Below are 16,599 nucleotides of genomic sequence, written 5' to 3' on the forward strand. Positions count from 1 at the left end.
GTGTACACACAGCAAATCAACTCCACAGTTTACAAGTGTTTGTGCAGTAATCATTTTGTGAAACTCACCCTTTTCTTAAATCCAAAATAAGCACCAACAAAAGTCAGCGGTACTGAAATTCCAAACCACATTGCCAAAATTGCTACTAGTGTTCCAAAGGGAATGGCAGCAGAAGATCCTTCTACCCAAAGGATGAGGTTTGTGATAAAGAAATCAATGAAGACAATTCTGTGAATGAAAGTAACATTGTGTTCATTTTAAATATAGTGCAGCAGCATGGTTCCATTAGACATTCTACTCAAATCTGGCTTTAAAAAAAAACAAATTACTGCAGAATTCAACTTACAGTGCTTCTACATTCACCATGACTGCAATAAATGAACAAATTAACCCAGGAGAGCTGTTGTCAAATTAAACACAGATTATGGAAAGACTAAACAAAGAAGTTAAAACTCAAACATTTTAGTTTCAAGTTCCACTTGTTAATTGTATATTCCTTGTGTTGAATTGTTTGTAGGTGTTGGGCACTAACTAGGGGTTCACTTGTACGCAAGAGACAGATTAAATTTGTGGCTGTTGAGTTAGGGAGGTGCATGTTTATCAGATGAATCTCTAAATAAATGCTAAACTATCTTTCTTTCTGTAACACTACTTTACATTCAACCGGAATAACTGAGCAAAATGAAAAGGCTGCAATTTAGACTAATTTTTGATTCTTAAAAACATGCGAGTAATACTAGCTAAACGATCACCTCATCAAAATATTGCTGTATCATCAGTCCTCACTGTTACAGGACAGAATATAATCTTGGGTAATTAACTGTGTGATCTTGTGATGCAATAAAATAGCCACTTTTAATAGACTATCAAGGAAGGCAGCAGACCCAGGAGGTCTTTACACAGAATTAAACAGAATATCCAACAGCTGAGTTGGAGAAATCTCAGGACTTCAAATACATCCACAAACTGTACAAACCTCCCCCTCGGAGTTCAGGATGTGCAAGGAATGCGGTTCAGCGTTCCCTTGGTAAAGTCCGGCCTCACAATTACAAAAGGGATAGAGGGGAAAGGTTATAATATCAGAAAAGAATAAAAGGGCCAATGTTCTTTTCTCTGGCAAAGTGAAGGTTGAAGTGGTGCCCTTATGACCAAGTGGTTCGATAGGGTAGAGGTATAGAAGGAATTTGCACTTGAGAGATCAGAAATAGGGATCATAAATATAAAATATAATCACTATGTTAGGAACTAGAGACAGTTTTAAGTAAGGAATATTTGTATTTATGGATGCTAGGAACAAGATATAGCTTTAAGTTTAATTTATATTCTTTATTTCTGTGTTAAGAAAGGTGAAACTTGGGTTTGGTTTCAGTTTAAAGTTTTTGTGAGATGGAGCCAGCAAGTCTGGAGGCCGGCCTATATACATGCATTTTAATGCAGTTTTACGACTCAGTGAAGAAATGGGTTACCAAGGGGTTAGTAGTTTAGGGAAAGTGAGGGCAAAGAAAAACAAGGTTAAAAAAAACTGTTGCCCAACAAAGGGGATCAGAGAGAGGCCCACAGAGATACAGGGAGAAACAAGAAAAGTAGTTTTTAGTTTCAGTTGGTATATGCATACCACAAAGTCAAGACAGAAAAGGTTTAAGACCTGATCTCGTTGGAAATGATGCCAGGTTGTTAAGGAACTCATTTGTATTGCTCTAAAGTTAAAGTAATAGTGAATTTAGAGTGTGTTTTCTGGATATCTCAAGGAAGATATCATTTGTGGAAGGACTTCTTGTGAACGTTCAGAGGTCTATTGGAAAAGAAACCTCTTTGTAACTGAAACCAACACTAGCCATAGTATGGAAACAGTGGTACCTCTTCACTGGGGCATTGGGTCTGTAAGGGTTTTGCTGGGATAAAAGGATAGCGTGAGTTTGAATAAGTTTTTTTTGGTGTCTGTATTGAAATTTTTCAAACCTTTTTGCTGTCTCGTGTAATATAGTTTATGTTTCTTGTGTAATAAATGTTCTACCTTTCTGCTTGAAAAGTTAACAGAACACTGCTGTGAATCTGCTTTCGTAAGTACCTTCCATGGTTTAAAAAAAATTATGATCTATCAAGCCAGGTTCCATTCTGGGATCTGTCTTGTCCACTAATATCAGCTGCGGTCATAACTGCTAATAATCCAATAGGGAAATTGGGAAAAGCGTCTTTACCCAGGGATTGGTGAGAACGTGGAACTCACTACCACGTGAAGTAGTTGTGGTGAATAACAGATACAGAATTCACCAAGGCTCCTTAGACAGCACCTTCCAAACCCACGACCACTACCATCTAGAAGGACAAGGGCAGCAGATAGATGGGAACACCACCACCTGGAGGTTCACCTCCAAGTCACTCACCATCCTGACTTGGAAACATATCGCCGTTCCTTCACTGTGACTGGGTTAAAATCCTGGAACTCCCTCCCTAACAGCACTGTGGGTGTACCTACATCAGATGGACTGCAGCAGTTCAAGAAGGCAGCTCACCACCACCTTCTCAAGGACAACTGGGGATGGGCAATAAATGCTGGACTGACCAGCAAAGCCCACATCCTGTGAATGAATATTAAAAAAAAAATCTGAGGGGAAACTAGATGAGCCCATGAGAAAGCATTTGAAGGATATGTCCACAGGGCGAGGAGAGGTGTGGGATAAGATGTGTGTGCAGCATAAACGCCAGCACAGAAAGGTGTGGTTTTTTGTTGTTATTAATTTACAATTCGAATTCCTGGTTGGATTACAGCTTTACAATATGCTGCAAATAGCTTTATTCCCTATAAAAGCCCATTTTGGAATTAAACATTGAAACATCTGACAAACTCAACAAAATAAAATGGTTTTAAATGAGACAGTATGCAGTTTTTAAATGAGTGATCATACATTAAATAAGACAGGCTACAAATTATTTAGATTATCTCAATTTATGTTAATATATACATTAACAAATGTAAACTGCGATTTAAGCAGCAACTCGATTCACTCACTGAACTGCAGTTACACCAGGACATATTTCAGTCAAAAGACCATAATGAATAATTGATTAAATCAACATTTGAGTCCAGCATATGAGCACAATTAGCACAGAAATACCTTCTGCCTGTACTGGCCAAGTCTGCTGTTTCATTCATAAACAGAAGACTCCTCTCAACTAAGGGCAAAGAGCATTTATACTTCAAACACCATCAGCTTCAAGGAGAAACTGCCCTCCTTGCCCAGCCTCTCAAACTCTTTCCTGCGAGTTAGAATTCAAGATGCTTAAAGCTTCAGGGCCCAAGTTCAGTTTTAAAGTAGATCCCACTCACCCACGACCCATGACCTTGCTAGCACCCAATAGATCCCTGTCCCTCAATCGATTAAATTCTATATTTCTGTCTTGTTTTGCAAATCGCTCCACAGCCTTCTCCACCCAACTACAGAAATTTCCTCAGGGTCTATATATCCCAATCCATACTCTACATTTCACCATTTGTGGGTTCAGGTGTATCCCTTCTCACCTGGTGGCAAAGCTTTTAATCTGTCTTGGTCTCTTCAAAAAACCCAAAACCTAACCTCTTCTCTCTCATCTGTCATTTCAGCCTATTCTCCTAAAACCTTTAAACACTTGGCAGGTCTGGCAACATTTGCAGACAGAGAAACAGAATTAATGTTTCAGGTCGATGATCTTTCACCAGAACTCTGAAATGTTAATACTGTTTCTCTGTCTAGAGACACTGCCTGGCCTACTGAATATTTTCAGCATTTTCTGTCCCTCAGCTTTTCAGCACTGAGTTTCTTGCTTTTGTCTCCTAAGACCTTCACTCAGTCCATCTCTCTCTCTCAAACCAACCATCACTCAGTCCACCTCCATCATGAAGCAGCCACCATCCAGCCTCTCTCTCTCTCCAACCTTCTACCACACAGCCCAACGCTTTCCCACACCCTCTCCTACAGTGACCTTTTTCGATATTAAAAAACTATAGAGATGCAAGTTGTTATTGTTTAATTTTTATTCTAAAAGATTGATGGGAATTTAACTCTTGAGCAACAAGTCAATGAGTGAAATGAAGCATCTAAATGCTTCATTTCGTGCCATTTGATTACATATTTTTAAAAAATGCCAAGTGAAAAGACTAATTTCCACGAATGACACAGTAAACTAGCTGAGGTCAGTGGTTTGGGGGGGAGGGGAAGAACACCTAAGAAGCACTTTTTATTTATAGAAGAAAACGATAATCAAACCTTATTTTCTTTGACATTTGAAAAGATGTTAAAAATTTAAGCCAAGACTGTCATTTTCTTCAATAGAAAGTGGGAGGAGAAGTACTTTAAAGAAATATGTTCCATCTGTTTTAAGTAAATGAGATACTACGCAATTTAAGAACCAATTTACACTAAGGGAAAAGTAGTCTGGGTGCAGTCACAGTTGTTAAAGGGGAAGAACAAATAGATGAGTTTAATATAAGACTGGTTTTAGGAAAATGTGTAATATAAAGGTACGAGTTTAAAATTGGTGCGAGTTTAGGATTGATGATCAGGAGGGAGAATCATCTAAGGAAGGAGGAGTGTAATGCAGTCAGCGTGCTAAACTTGCAATGTAAAGCTGGCGTATCCAGACACTTCTTACATCAACAGCACTCACTTCTGTTTAGCGACACTCCCCTATTCCATTATCCAAAACATGTGAATCAAGGCTGTCCACTTTCCAGCTTGAGGTCTCCCTGTCCATTAAAATGATTTGGAAGAGCGGGAGAAGAGATTGCCATCTGGTTAGAGCACAAGTGGGGAAACACTGAGCATCAATTTTTAACTACTGTATTAAGATATCTCTGCCTGTGCAACGTAACCAGGCTGGAACTGAAGTGCAGGAAGTGGCCTCGAGCTGACACCAGCTCTGTAAATGCGTCCTTGATGTTAATTAACCCTTAACCTGGATCTTATTTAACTCTTTAGGAATGTGAGCAAGCTGCATGTTTATATGAGGGATGCATCTATAACTAATAATTTCTTTTGGACTTGAATTTCAGTTAAGGAATATGGGGGTAGTGCAGGAAGGTTGAGGTAAAAGATCAGGCTTGATTGCATTGCTTGGCAGAAGCTCAAAGAGCCAAACAGTTCACACCTGCTCCTATTTATGTTCTTATTAAGTTCTTTGGTTATTTAAGGAATCTGAAATAAATGAAACGTTAAATGGTACACATCAGAATTCTGCACTTTAATCAGGTATTCATTGCCCTACACTGCACTGTTTCAACAAGATCTACTCATCTCGCTTTATCTGCACATCTGACATTAATGCATGCAAATTATGCGCATTACAAATACTATAGCAAAGCATAGATTCTACAACAAACCACAGAAATAAGGCGACAAGTACTAACCCAGGACACAGAAAAGAAGTCAAGAGAACATTGGTCTTCCACTTCTCACCGCCAAAAGCTGTGGAAAGATTATAACAATTAAAAACCACTAGCAAAGATCATCACGTAAAACTTTGTTGATCTAGCAATCCTGAGTACGCAAGTCGTTTCCAACTTCAACACTGTTGAGTGTTTTGACACTCCTGACTGAAAGAAGGGAGACCCCACATCCCAATAATCTAGCAAAAATCAAGACCCAATGCAATCCTAAAGTAAATAGAGAATCAGTTCTCAATTCATACCAATCACAGCACAGAAACAATTTGGCTGTCTTTATGCGTAGTAAGCATTTTTGAACAAATTTCTTAACCAGATACAATCTCTAGTCAAAATAATTAGTGAAGACAGCTTTGCTTTTCCAATGTGTTTCTTTCAAAAGGGACAAGATTCCCAAATGATTTCCCAAATTGTTCTGATGAAAGGTCATTGACCTGAAACGTTAACTGCTTCTCTCTCCACAGATGCTGTTAGGCCCGAGTACTTCCAGTATTTTCTGTTTTTATTTCAGATTTCCAGCATCCAAGTATTTTGATTCCGATTTCTTAAATTTGTTTGACTGACTTAGCCATAGTATACAACAAAAACAAGTAAAACCTCTATCTTGTTTCGTGAAAATGCTCCTAGAGCCCTTGGATGTGAAGCTACAAAGCAATTCAATGGGACACAATCTTTATTGGGTTCCTATGAAGATAAAGTGTAGCTGCTATAAATAAATGGAGACTTCATGCATTTGTACTTATTAACCATGAAACTGAAACCTGTGTACATCGCAAAAAAGGTCTTCTAAATAAACCTTGTGACTATGCTCCAAGTTTGTTTTTACTCAAACCATTCACAAAACAGAAGGATAAGTTATTAGGGAGAGATGAAATAAGGTGGGTAGAGACTCTTGTGGAGCATGAAGACGTGCAAATCCCTTAGTCTCAATGGCCTGTTTCAATGTTGTACAATTCTAGGTATACATTTTACTTTCCTCATTCCAACACAGTAATCAAGAGAAGTTTACACTTGGTTGAATTTACACAGAAGAGTCTACTTCCCATGTCCTTGAAAGCAAAACATAAGGCACATGAGAGGCAAAACACATCACAATACTAGGAATGGGAATTATAGTTATCAGAGTGACCTGAGACATTGGGGCTAATTCCATTGAAGCAATGGGCAAGCGGAGAGTAAATTCAACTTTTTTTTTTAAAAATTGAGTAGAGTTTTGAAAGGGTAAGGCAAGAAAGGCTTTTTCCTGGATGTGTAGCGATGAGGGAGCCTTCAATTTAAAACATCACCACAAAAATACAGAGCAGGTTTAAATTTCTTTGAATGGATTCTCTTCCATTTCCATTCATAATGAAAACAAGTTTCAGAATGCAGAGATAAAAACAAAACAATTGCGGATGCTGGAAATCCAAAACAAAAACAGAATTACCTGGAAAAACTCAGGTCTGGCAGCATCGGCGGAGAAGAACAAAGTGGACGTTTCGAGTCCTCATGACCCTTCAACAGAACTAAGTAAAAGTCACTAAGTAAAAGTAAAAGTCATCCCTCTCCTATTTTTACTTAGTTCTGTTGAAGGGTCATGAGGACTCGAAACATCGACTTTGTTCTTCTCCGCCGATGCTGCCAGACCTGCTGAGTTTTTCCAGGTAATTCCGTTTTTGTTTCAGAATGCAGATGTTGAATGATGAAATAAATAAAAATGAAGGAAGCAAATCTACTGACAATCAAAATCCATACTCTGAGAAGTTAATACTACAGTACACGCTCAGACATCACATACAATATCTTATGCCAGTTTATTGATTGCAGTCACTCTGGGTTACTAACATTCTTGCAACATCATCTCAATCACCACTATCAATGTGATTAATTTAACACAGCGCAAATATAGTCAATGACAAGAAAATTACACCATGCGTCACTTACTCTTATACATTCTGGCAGAAACATAGCCCGCAGGTGTTCCTAGCAAGACCCACAGAACAACAGCACAGGTCATCAATGCTCCTCGATTAGCTGGTGAAAGGAACCCAAGGCATGCAAGGACTATACAATGGGTGGAAAAAGAAATGAAATGTCTTATTACGTACAGCAAAATATCACTTTTCCAGGTCGTATTTTCTCAATTGAATACAGCTCTTCCTCAGTACATTACAATACAATGCTGTACTTCTATAATTTTCATAACAAGGAACTTGACTTCCCCCCCGCCCCACCATACACATTCAACCTGAAGAATGCAGGCCAATATTAAACCTGTAGTTGTAATTAAATATCTCCACTGTTACATTTTACGTTCTGCATCATAAAATTGAATGAAACAAACAATCACAATTGCGGTGTGACTGCGAAAGAATACATGCTGAAAACAAGGAGTTGGCCATTTGAGATCCCTTTGTTTTGATGAAAGTCCCACCTACAAAATTAACTCCTCTACTCTTGCGCAGATTTTACCTTGTCAAGTGTGTGCAATAATTTTCATAATATTTTTCTGCTTTATTGTAAAGTAGGTTTATTGGGTGGTTGGGGGGGGGGCTGTTTCCTGTCTGTGTGAGATTTAATTACATTTTGTAGCGAAGCAGACTGCAAGTTGAAGTTATCAAAAGATGTAGGGTGTAGAAGTATCTCTGGAATGCTAGTAGGTAAATATGGTTGGGGTCTTAGCATGTAAGATATAACAGGAAATTGCATTTTTAGATAAATGAAGGGGAGCTTGAATTTCAATGAGGTTAATGAGAATGTTGGCAACATGGAAAGATTTATATTATGAGAAATTAAATAATGGAATTTACATACTAAAAAGGGAGAAACATATATAAAGGGAGAATGAGACTGTGTGTCAGGAGAAGCCATGTGAGATCTAACAGAAGTGTGAAGTAGCCTTAATGAAGCCTCTAGTATTTGTGCTTAAGCCTGCTGTCTACAGAATCCGAAGCTGGAGGAGAAAGCAATTTGGAATTCCACTGTCCAAGGTATTGTGTTAATTTGCTGGATCTGTTTAAAATCTAAAATCGATTTTGGACCATTGCCTTAAAGGGAGTGTAACAGGGAGTCAGGTTAATTAGGGATTTGAGGAGTTATTGTAATAGTAATTTATAGCTCTATGTACGTGCTTGAAAGCTTCTCTTTTGTTCATAAATATTTTAATTTAGGTTTTTGAAAAAAATCCATAAGTCTTGGCAGCCTTATTACTTCTGAATTCAGTGCACGCATCTCAAAATAAATACAAATCGCAAAACCATTGTGATAGTGCGATCAAGTTTCCCTCGTGGATTTGATCCGCCTGGCAAACATAATCTGCCACATCAAAACAACTTCACCCGTTGTTTCCCTCATTTTTTGTTTTTAATTTTCCAAGAAAGCACAAATTTGCGTGACAATGGGTGGTTTCAACTTTTTTTCATAAAACTGTATTCTCCCACATTTCATAGAGTTTTATCTCTGAACTGCTCAATCCAAAGCTGATCTTCTAACCAGAAAGCTGCACATCACTGAAGGCCATTTTTCTTGAGACCAACGCAGCCTGAGTGGCTACCTGTCCTAGCACATATTGAACCTCCTAATGTCCACAGGAAATACATCCTACTCAAAGGACACCATTGGCTGACAGCTAACAAAGCACTCCAATTGACACGGACCTCAAAAAAACAAAAAACGACACGCACACTTTTATGAAACCCTGTAGTCCCAACTGGAACACACTCCACACCCTACAAACTGACAATAGCTCAAGCTCTCGGGTGCCACCAAGAGGTGAAGTCCCAGATTTTAACCTTCCACGGAAAATGTGGACATCCCTCCACAAGTGGAATATGAGAAACAGCTCAAATTATAACCGTGGCCATCCAAGTCAAACATCACTCATATACTGAACTTCTGATCCGAGACGCCATTTCCTGGTGGCATTTCCCATCATCCCCAACCTCCAAAGCTGTTACATAACTCCACGGCCAAGGCTGCCCATCTATGCAACAGCTGAAGCTTTTGAATGGACTGTTAACCTTGACATCAAATTTGAACTGTTTCCCCAGTCATACAAATAAAAAACAAACCTCCACTATATCTTTTCTTCCCTCCCATTTTTTCTAGAGTCCTTAAACACTCTTCTCATTCATTCATTGGATGTCAGCTGGCAAGACAAGCATTTACTGTTCATCTCTAATTGCCCTCAAGGTGGTGGCGATGGCAATCTGTGTAGCTTCAGCCTGCAGTTTTGTTCCAACCAAGTGGCTTACTCAATTATTTCATCAGGCAGTTAAAGATCAACCACATTGCTATTGGTCGAGGGTCACAAAAAGGCCAGACTGGGGAAGGCTATTTTTACTTAAAATAGATCAGGTACCAGGACCAGATGAGATGCATCCAAGGGTACTGAGGGAAGGGAGAATGGAAATTGCAGAGGCACTAGTGATAATCTTCCAGTCTTCCTTAGGCACAGGGGAGGACTGGAGAATTGTGAATGCTACACCCTTGTTCAAAAAGGCATGCAAGGATGAAGCCAGCAACTACAGGCCAGTCAGTCTGACCTCAGCGGTAGGGAAACGTCTGGAAACTATAGTACTCAATAAAATCAATAGCTACTTAGGATAATTGAGGAAAGCCAGCATGGGTTCATTAAGGGAAAATCATGTTTAACTAAACTTGCTGGAGCTTTCCCCCCCAGAGGTGGTAAGAGAGAAGGTTGATAAAGGAAACGCTGTTGATGTGATGTATATGGATTTTCAAAAGGCATCTGATACAGTGCCACACAACAGATTTGTGGGCAAGATTCTAACCCATGGAATAAAAGGGAAAGTAGGCACTTGAATAAGAAACTGGCTGAATTACAGGAAACAGAGTAGTGATAAATAGCTGTTTTTCAGATTGGAGAAAAGTCAGGAGTCAGTGTTGGGACCCTTGCTCTTCCTGATATATATTAATAACCTAGACTGTCTTGTGCAGGGCATGATTTCAAAATTTGCAGATGATACAAAGATTGGAAATATTGTTAACTGTGATTGGGATAGTCTTGAACTTCAAAAGGACATATACATGCTGGTGGATTGGGGAGGCAAGTGGCAGATGAAGTTCAATGCAGAGAAGTGTGAGGTGATTTGTTTTGGAGGAAGGTTTTGGAGAGACAGTATAAAATAAAGGGAGAGCCTCTAAAGGATGTGCAAGAACAGGGGGACCTCAGTGTATACGTACATAGGTCATTGAAGATGGCACGACATGGTGAGAGAGCCGTTAATAAAGCATATAGTATCTTAGGCTTTATTGGTAGTGCTACCATCTGGAGTGCTACATCCAGTTCTGGGTGTCATACTTGAGGAAGGGCATGAAGACATTGGAAAGAGTACCGAGGGGATTCATAACAATGATTACTGGGATAAAGAACTGTAGCTGTGAGGATAGATCGGAGGGGTTGGGACTGTTTTCCTTTTCGAAAAGGCGGCTGAGAGGAGGCTGGATAGAGGTATTTAAGATCCTGAGGGGTGTGGACAGGATAAATAGCAATAAACTGTTCCCACGCAGGAGAACACAAGAATTAGAGGACACAGATTCAAAACAATTGGCAAACGGGGTAAAAATGATGGGAGGAAAAGATTTTTCACCCAGAGTGTGGTTGGAGTCTGGAACGAACTCGAGAGGGTAGTGGGGACATATTCGATCGAGGTATTCAAAGGGGAATTGGATTGCTACCTGAAAAGAGGCAATGCACAAGGCTACAGGGATAAGGCAGGGGAGTGGGACTAGGTGGAATGCTCTTTCAGAGAGCCAGTGCAGGCTCGATGGGCCGAATGGCCCTTTCTGCACTGTAAAGATACTGAGATAGCTGGTATTCTTTCACTAACAAACATTAGTAAACTTTTATACAAATCTGGTAGTTTCATGGTCACCATTACTGACAATATCTATTAATTCCAAATTTATTTAGCTAACTGAATTTAAATCCCCCAGCTGCCATGGTGCAATTTTAACTCATAACTCTGGATTATTGAGCCAGGCATTACAGCTAATTCGAATACTCTCCCATCACCCCCAAGATCCAAAGCTACTACATAATCTCCACAGCCAACATCATCCCATTCTTGACAAGGTTACCCATCTGTGCTTTGCCTCTTCTTGCTTTACTCAAAGTGCCAAAACTTTAAGCTGTCTCAGGGACACTACCATAGAATCAGAAAGTTTACAGCACAGAAAGAGTGGCCACTTGGCCCATCGTGTCTGTGCCGGGCGAAAAACGAGCCACCCAGCCTAATCCTACTTTCCAGCATTGGGTCCGTAGCCCTGCAGGTTATGGCACTTGAGCTGCATATCCAGGCATCTTTTAAATGAGTTGAGGATTTCTGCCTCTGTTACCCTTTCAGGCAGTAAAGTTTCAGGCCATACAACCCTCTGGGTGAAAAAACTTTTCCCCATCTCCCCTCTGATCTTTCCACCAATCGCTTTAATTCTAAGCCCCCCTAGTCATTGACCTCTCTGCTGAATTAAATAGGCCCTTTCCATCCACTCTGTCCAAGCCCCTCACAATTTTATACATCTCAATCAAATCTCCCCTCGGCCTCCTCTGTTCGAAGGAGAACAACCCCAGTCTATCCAATCTTTCCTGATAGCTGTAATTTTCCAGTCCTGGCAGCATCCTTGTAAATCTCCCCTGTCCCCTCTCTAATGTCGCAGACTTGACGGGCCGAAGGTCCTTTTTGCTGTGCTGTAGACCTCTGGCTCTAGTGCAATTACATCCTTTCTGTAATGAGGTGACCAGAACTGCACGCAGTACTCAAGTTCTGCCCAAACTAATAATTTATACAGCTGCAGCATAACTTCCCTACTCTTATATTCTATGTCTCGGCTAATAAATGAAAGGATTCCACATGCCATCTTAACCACCTTATCAACCTGTCCTGCGACGTTCAGGGATCTGTGGACATTCACTCCAAGGTCCTTTACTACCTCTGCATCTCTCGGTATTCTCCCATTAACTGTCCATTCCTTTGCCTTGTTTGATCTCCCCAAAAGCACCAAACTCTCTCTCTAATCATCACCAACCTGCTATCTCACCTCCCACCTTTGAAAACACTTACAGAACACTCTCATACCTCACCTCAGTCATCCTGAGTTCCTCTCCTTCCACCATTCTTCTATATACTGCTTTGAGACGCTATGTCAATGATGCCAAATACATGCAATCTGTGGAGCTATTTTCAGAAACTAGCCCAGAAACATTCAAAGGCTAAAACAATAAGCCTAAATTAGAAATCAGACTCAGTTTTGTATTTATTCTCAGTATCAAATAATACTTACAAAGAGTGATAAACATCATTATGAAGATCTGTGTTCCTTGTCCAAGGAAAACAGATAAAAGCATTCCCTTCCTGGGTGGCCTAAAGACATCACCATGCACCAACTTCCAACCAAACTCTTCCTGGGCATCCTCCTACACAAAAGAAGCATCATTAGCATTTATCAGGTTTTCTCTCTCTCCTGATACTAAGTGAAAAATGACCAAATTTCACAAATTCACAAATATAAGGGTGGATTAACAAAAGGACTGTTCTTGCTGCAAAGACACTTCCAGTTTGCACCAAGTTGAAAGTTGCTGTGGCCTGGCCTGATATGAAGTACAATTCCATAAAAGCAGTCTCATCTTGGACTCCGGTTTGGCCCCAGTTCCAGATCTGTCCCACAACTTCAATGTTAGTACAAAGCAGAAGATTCTCTGATACCAATACCTGTAGTGTGCTCGGAGCTGTCCTGAATAGATTGAAAATAATTTTAATAATATCAAGAGTACATTTGAAAAATTAATGTAATGAAAGGGTTTTAAAAGTTGAGAAAGCAAAGTCAAGGGCCAAGGCCCACAGTGCACAATCCCAACAAGGGATAGTAGTAAATCAGGGGGGAGGTGGTGCCACGTTTGGGCTCCAATAACCTGTAGGAGAAAGGAAAGACTAATCAAAGTAGAGCTCCACCATTTTAATGTTCTGGAAAAAGAACTAATTGCAGCAGAAGGCTGTGATGATTGTTGGTTTAATGTAGTCAAGGCAAGAATATATAATACTGTATATTCCAACAGTGGAAGAAGTCAGGAATGTTGGGAGAATTACAGGCCACAGATCAGCAAAGTGAGAGAAAGGAGTGACTGTTAAGGAACCAAGGGTGATTAGATAGTTATCGACTACAGGACAGATTAAGCAACCCCAAGAGATACAGCAGGTTTTGGAAGGATTGTCATGCCTTCTGCACATAAGAAAAACACAACCGTACTCGAGGCAATAAGCAGTATTGCTACCCTTCAAAGACACATAGTACTTACTGCAGAGTCAATCTGATTGTATCGAGCAATATCCTTGTGAAGAGTCCGAAGCATAATCATTGCCACCATGCCAGATAAGAAGAGGACAATCACCAAGGAATTCATTATACTGAGAAAGAAAGAAAAGGGAAATGAGAACATTAATTATTAGCTCCTTGTAAATAACTACACAGACTTCTGCCAGCTGTATTGTTGAAAGGAACAATGAACCAAGTATTTCAAATCAGCTTTTTTAAAATTAGGGGATGTACAGGGTGGACACAGAGGTTGTTTCCCCTGGCTGGGGAATCTAGAATATGGAGGCATAGCCCCAAGATAATGGGCAATCATTTAGGATTGCAATAAGGAGAAATTTCTTCACACAAAGGGTTGTGATTCTTGGGATACTATACCCCAAAGGGTTGTGGATGCACCATCATTGGAAACATTCAAAGTTGAGATAGGTAATTTGTGGAGCTAGATTTTCAGTTGCCAGGTGCAGGTGTGATTTGAAGATTACATTCCTGGAGAGCTAAAGTGGATCCCATTACCTCTAAGACAGTTTGCAATTTTCGAAGGGTCTGCCAGGGGAGGAAATCAGAAACCTGCTCAATGCCAATTAACTGCCTTGTAGGCACCTTAAGGAACCTGTCAAAGGGCCTGTCTGGGATAGAACAGGTATTTCAATATTTTTTCTGGATGACACCAGTCTGGTGCACATTGGTGTACAATTATCACGGTCATTTGTGTACAATTATCAGGGTCATTTGAAGGGCAAAAGGAACTTCATTTTCATCTGTACTTATTGTGAAATTTGAGTCGTCAACGAGCACTGTATCGACTGCTGCACCTTGACATCCATAGCAACTTTACACCATCTTTATCCTTCTGGCTCCTTCATCAGCTGCCTGCTCTACTCAACAAGAAAGTGACAGCCTCTCAACTTAGCCAAAACCTGGTGTTAGACAGGCACCTCCCACCTGGAGGTGCTCAGCACCTCCAACTAAGTGCCAAGCTCGCCTTCTGCCCTATCAGCACATTTGTTTAAAAATAGCATTACAAGAGCAACACAGATGAAAGGGTGCCAGGTTAGAACCCGGAATTCATCCGGATGTCAGGCTTCCAATCCCACTTTGAAAATCCAGCCTCTGGCCTTTCAGGGAATTAAAGAACGTGGAAAGCAGGCAGGAAAGTGGAGCTGAGGCAGAAGGTCAGACAGGATCATACTGAAATGCAGGGCAGGCTTGGGGCATCCTTATGATCCACTCCTGCTCCTATGTTCTTATATTAATTAAAAATGAAGTTAATCAAAGGCAGGGTTAGTGAGTGCACTTTCAAAATGCAGTGCAACCCACCTGTGAATGTCCTTCCTTATTACACTGGCTTTAAAATTCTTCGTTAACAAGGTTAGTGCTTTCTATGCTATATATGCACACGACTTTGATCTTGAAATGTGGAGTAAAGTTTCAAAATTAACATAGAAAAGTGTGAGGTGATGCATTTTGGCAGAAGGAATAAGGAGAGACAATAAGACTAAATGGCAAAGATCTAAAGAGTATGCAGGGACAGAGATCTGGGGGTACACAAGCAATAATCTTTGAAGGTGGCAGGACATATTGAGAGTATGTAGCAAAACATATAGGATCTTGGGCTTCATCAATAAAGGTATCGAGTACAAAAGCAGAACCTTTATAAAGCTCCAATTAGACCAAATATTGTGCATAGTTCTAGTCACCAGACATTAGGAAAGATGTCAAGGTCCTTGTGATGGTGCACAGCAGATTTACCAGAATGGTTCCGGGAATTGGGGGGCTGGGTGGGGGTGGTTTGTTATAAGCTGTGGTTGATCTCCTAGGAGCAAAGGAGATTGAGGGGAGGTTTAATAGAAGTGTACAAGATTGTGACAAGCTTTGATAAGGTAGACAAGGAAAAACTTTTCCAATTAGCTGATGGTACAAGGACGAGTGAAACAGGTTTAAGATTTTGGGCAAGAGATGCAGAGGAAATGTGAGGAAAAGCATTTTTACACAATAAGTGGTAATAACTTGGAACTTATTGCCCACAAGGATGGTGGAAGTGGAAACAATTGATGATTTCAAAAGAAAAATTGGATGGGCACTTGAAGGAACTAACCTTTCAGGATTATGGGGACTGAGTGAGGGAATAGGACTGACTGGATTGCTACGCAGGGAGCCATCATGGACTCAATGGGTCGAATGGCCTCTATTTATGCCGTCAATGACCCTACGACCAAAAGAAAAAGTTCCTCTAAAAGTGACAAAGGGCTATATTCTAGATTCAATTTTACAAACTAAACTTCCACAGAAGACACTAAATACTACAGTTCAGACATGACAAAGTTTCACGAATTTAATAAACTGAACCAAATTATTAATTCATAATTTTTGCACAGAAACAAGATTGAAAGTCCCAATTCCCTATAGTCAAGTGAGCCCATACTTCAGGCTGAACTGTTCATCAGAAGTAAAAACAACTGCGGATGCTGGAAATACAAAACAAAAACAGGGTCATGAGGACTCGAAACGTCAACTCTTTTCTTTTCCGCCGATGCTGCCAGACCTGCTGAGCTTTTCCAGGTAATTCTGTTTTTGTTTTGTTCATCAGAAGTGCTGGGTTATGAAACACTCTTCAATATTACATCAGCCAATAGGTTATAAAATACTTTAAATCTTTGTTTTTATTTCCTGACCTTTAATTCACCAGCTTGCATTGTGTAACTCGGGGTGCCCTGCTCCACTGTAGCTGGGTAAAAATCTTATGTACTTCTACAAAGATTTTTTTTATTCACTCATAGGATGTGGGCATCGCTGGCTTAGCCAGCACTTATTGCCCATCCTAATCGCTCTTGAGAAATGGATGGTGAGCTGCCTTCTTGGGACTACAAATG

At 40.2% G+C, this 16,599-nt stretch overlaps 1 protein-coding gene across 2 annotated transcripts in view; it reads right to left on the minus strand.

The window, feature by feature from the left end:
- LOC121282077 (transmembrane 9 superfamily member 2-like) overlaps positions 1–16,599 on the minus strand; it is a 105,167-nt gene that overhangs the window by 35,084 nt on the left and 53,484 nt on the right. For both annotated transcript variants that reach the window (XM_041195509.1, XM_041195510.1), the window contains 5 exons: positions 13,713–13,821; positions 12,701–12,833; positions 7,343–7,462; positions 5,384–5,441; positions 69–228 (listed from right to left, as the gene is read on the minus strand). In XM_041195509.1, the coding sequence (XP_041051443.1) occupies positions 69–228; positions 5,384–5,441; positions 7,343–7,462; positions 12,701–12,833; positions 13,713–13,821 (580 nt within the window). The remainder of the gene's footprint in view (positions 1–68; positions 229–5,383; positions 5,442–7,342; positions 7,463–12,700; positions 12,834–13,712; positions 13,822–16,599) is intronic.

Source organism: Carcharodon carcharias, chromosome 9 (assembly GCF_017639515.1).
Source record: "Carcharodon carcharias isolate sCarCar2 chromosome 9, sCarCar2.pri, whole genome shotgun sequence".
Lineage (NCBI taxonomy): Eukaryota > Metazoa > Chordata > Chondrichthyes > Lamniformes > Lamnidae > Carcharodon > Carcharodon carcharias.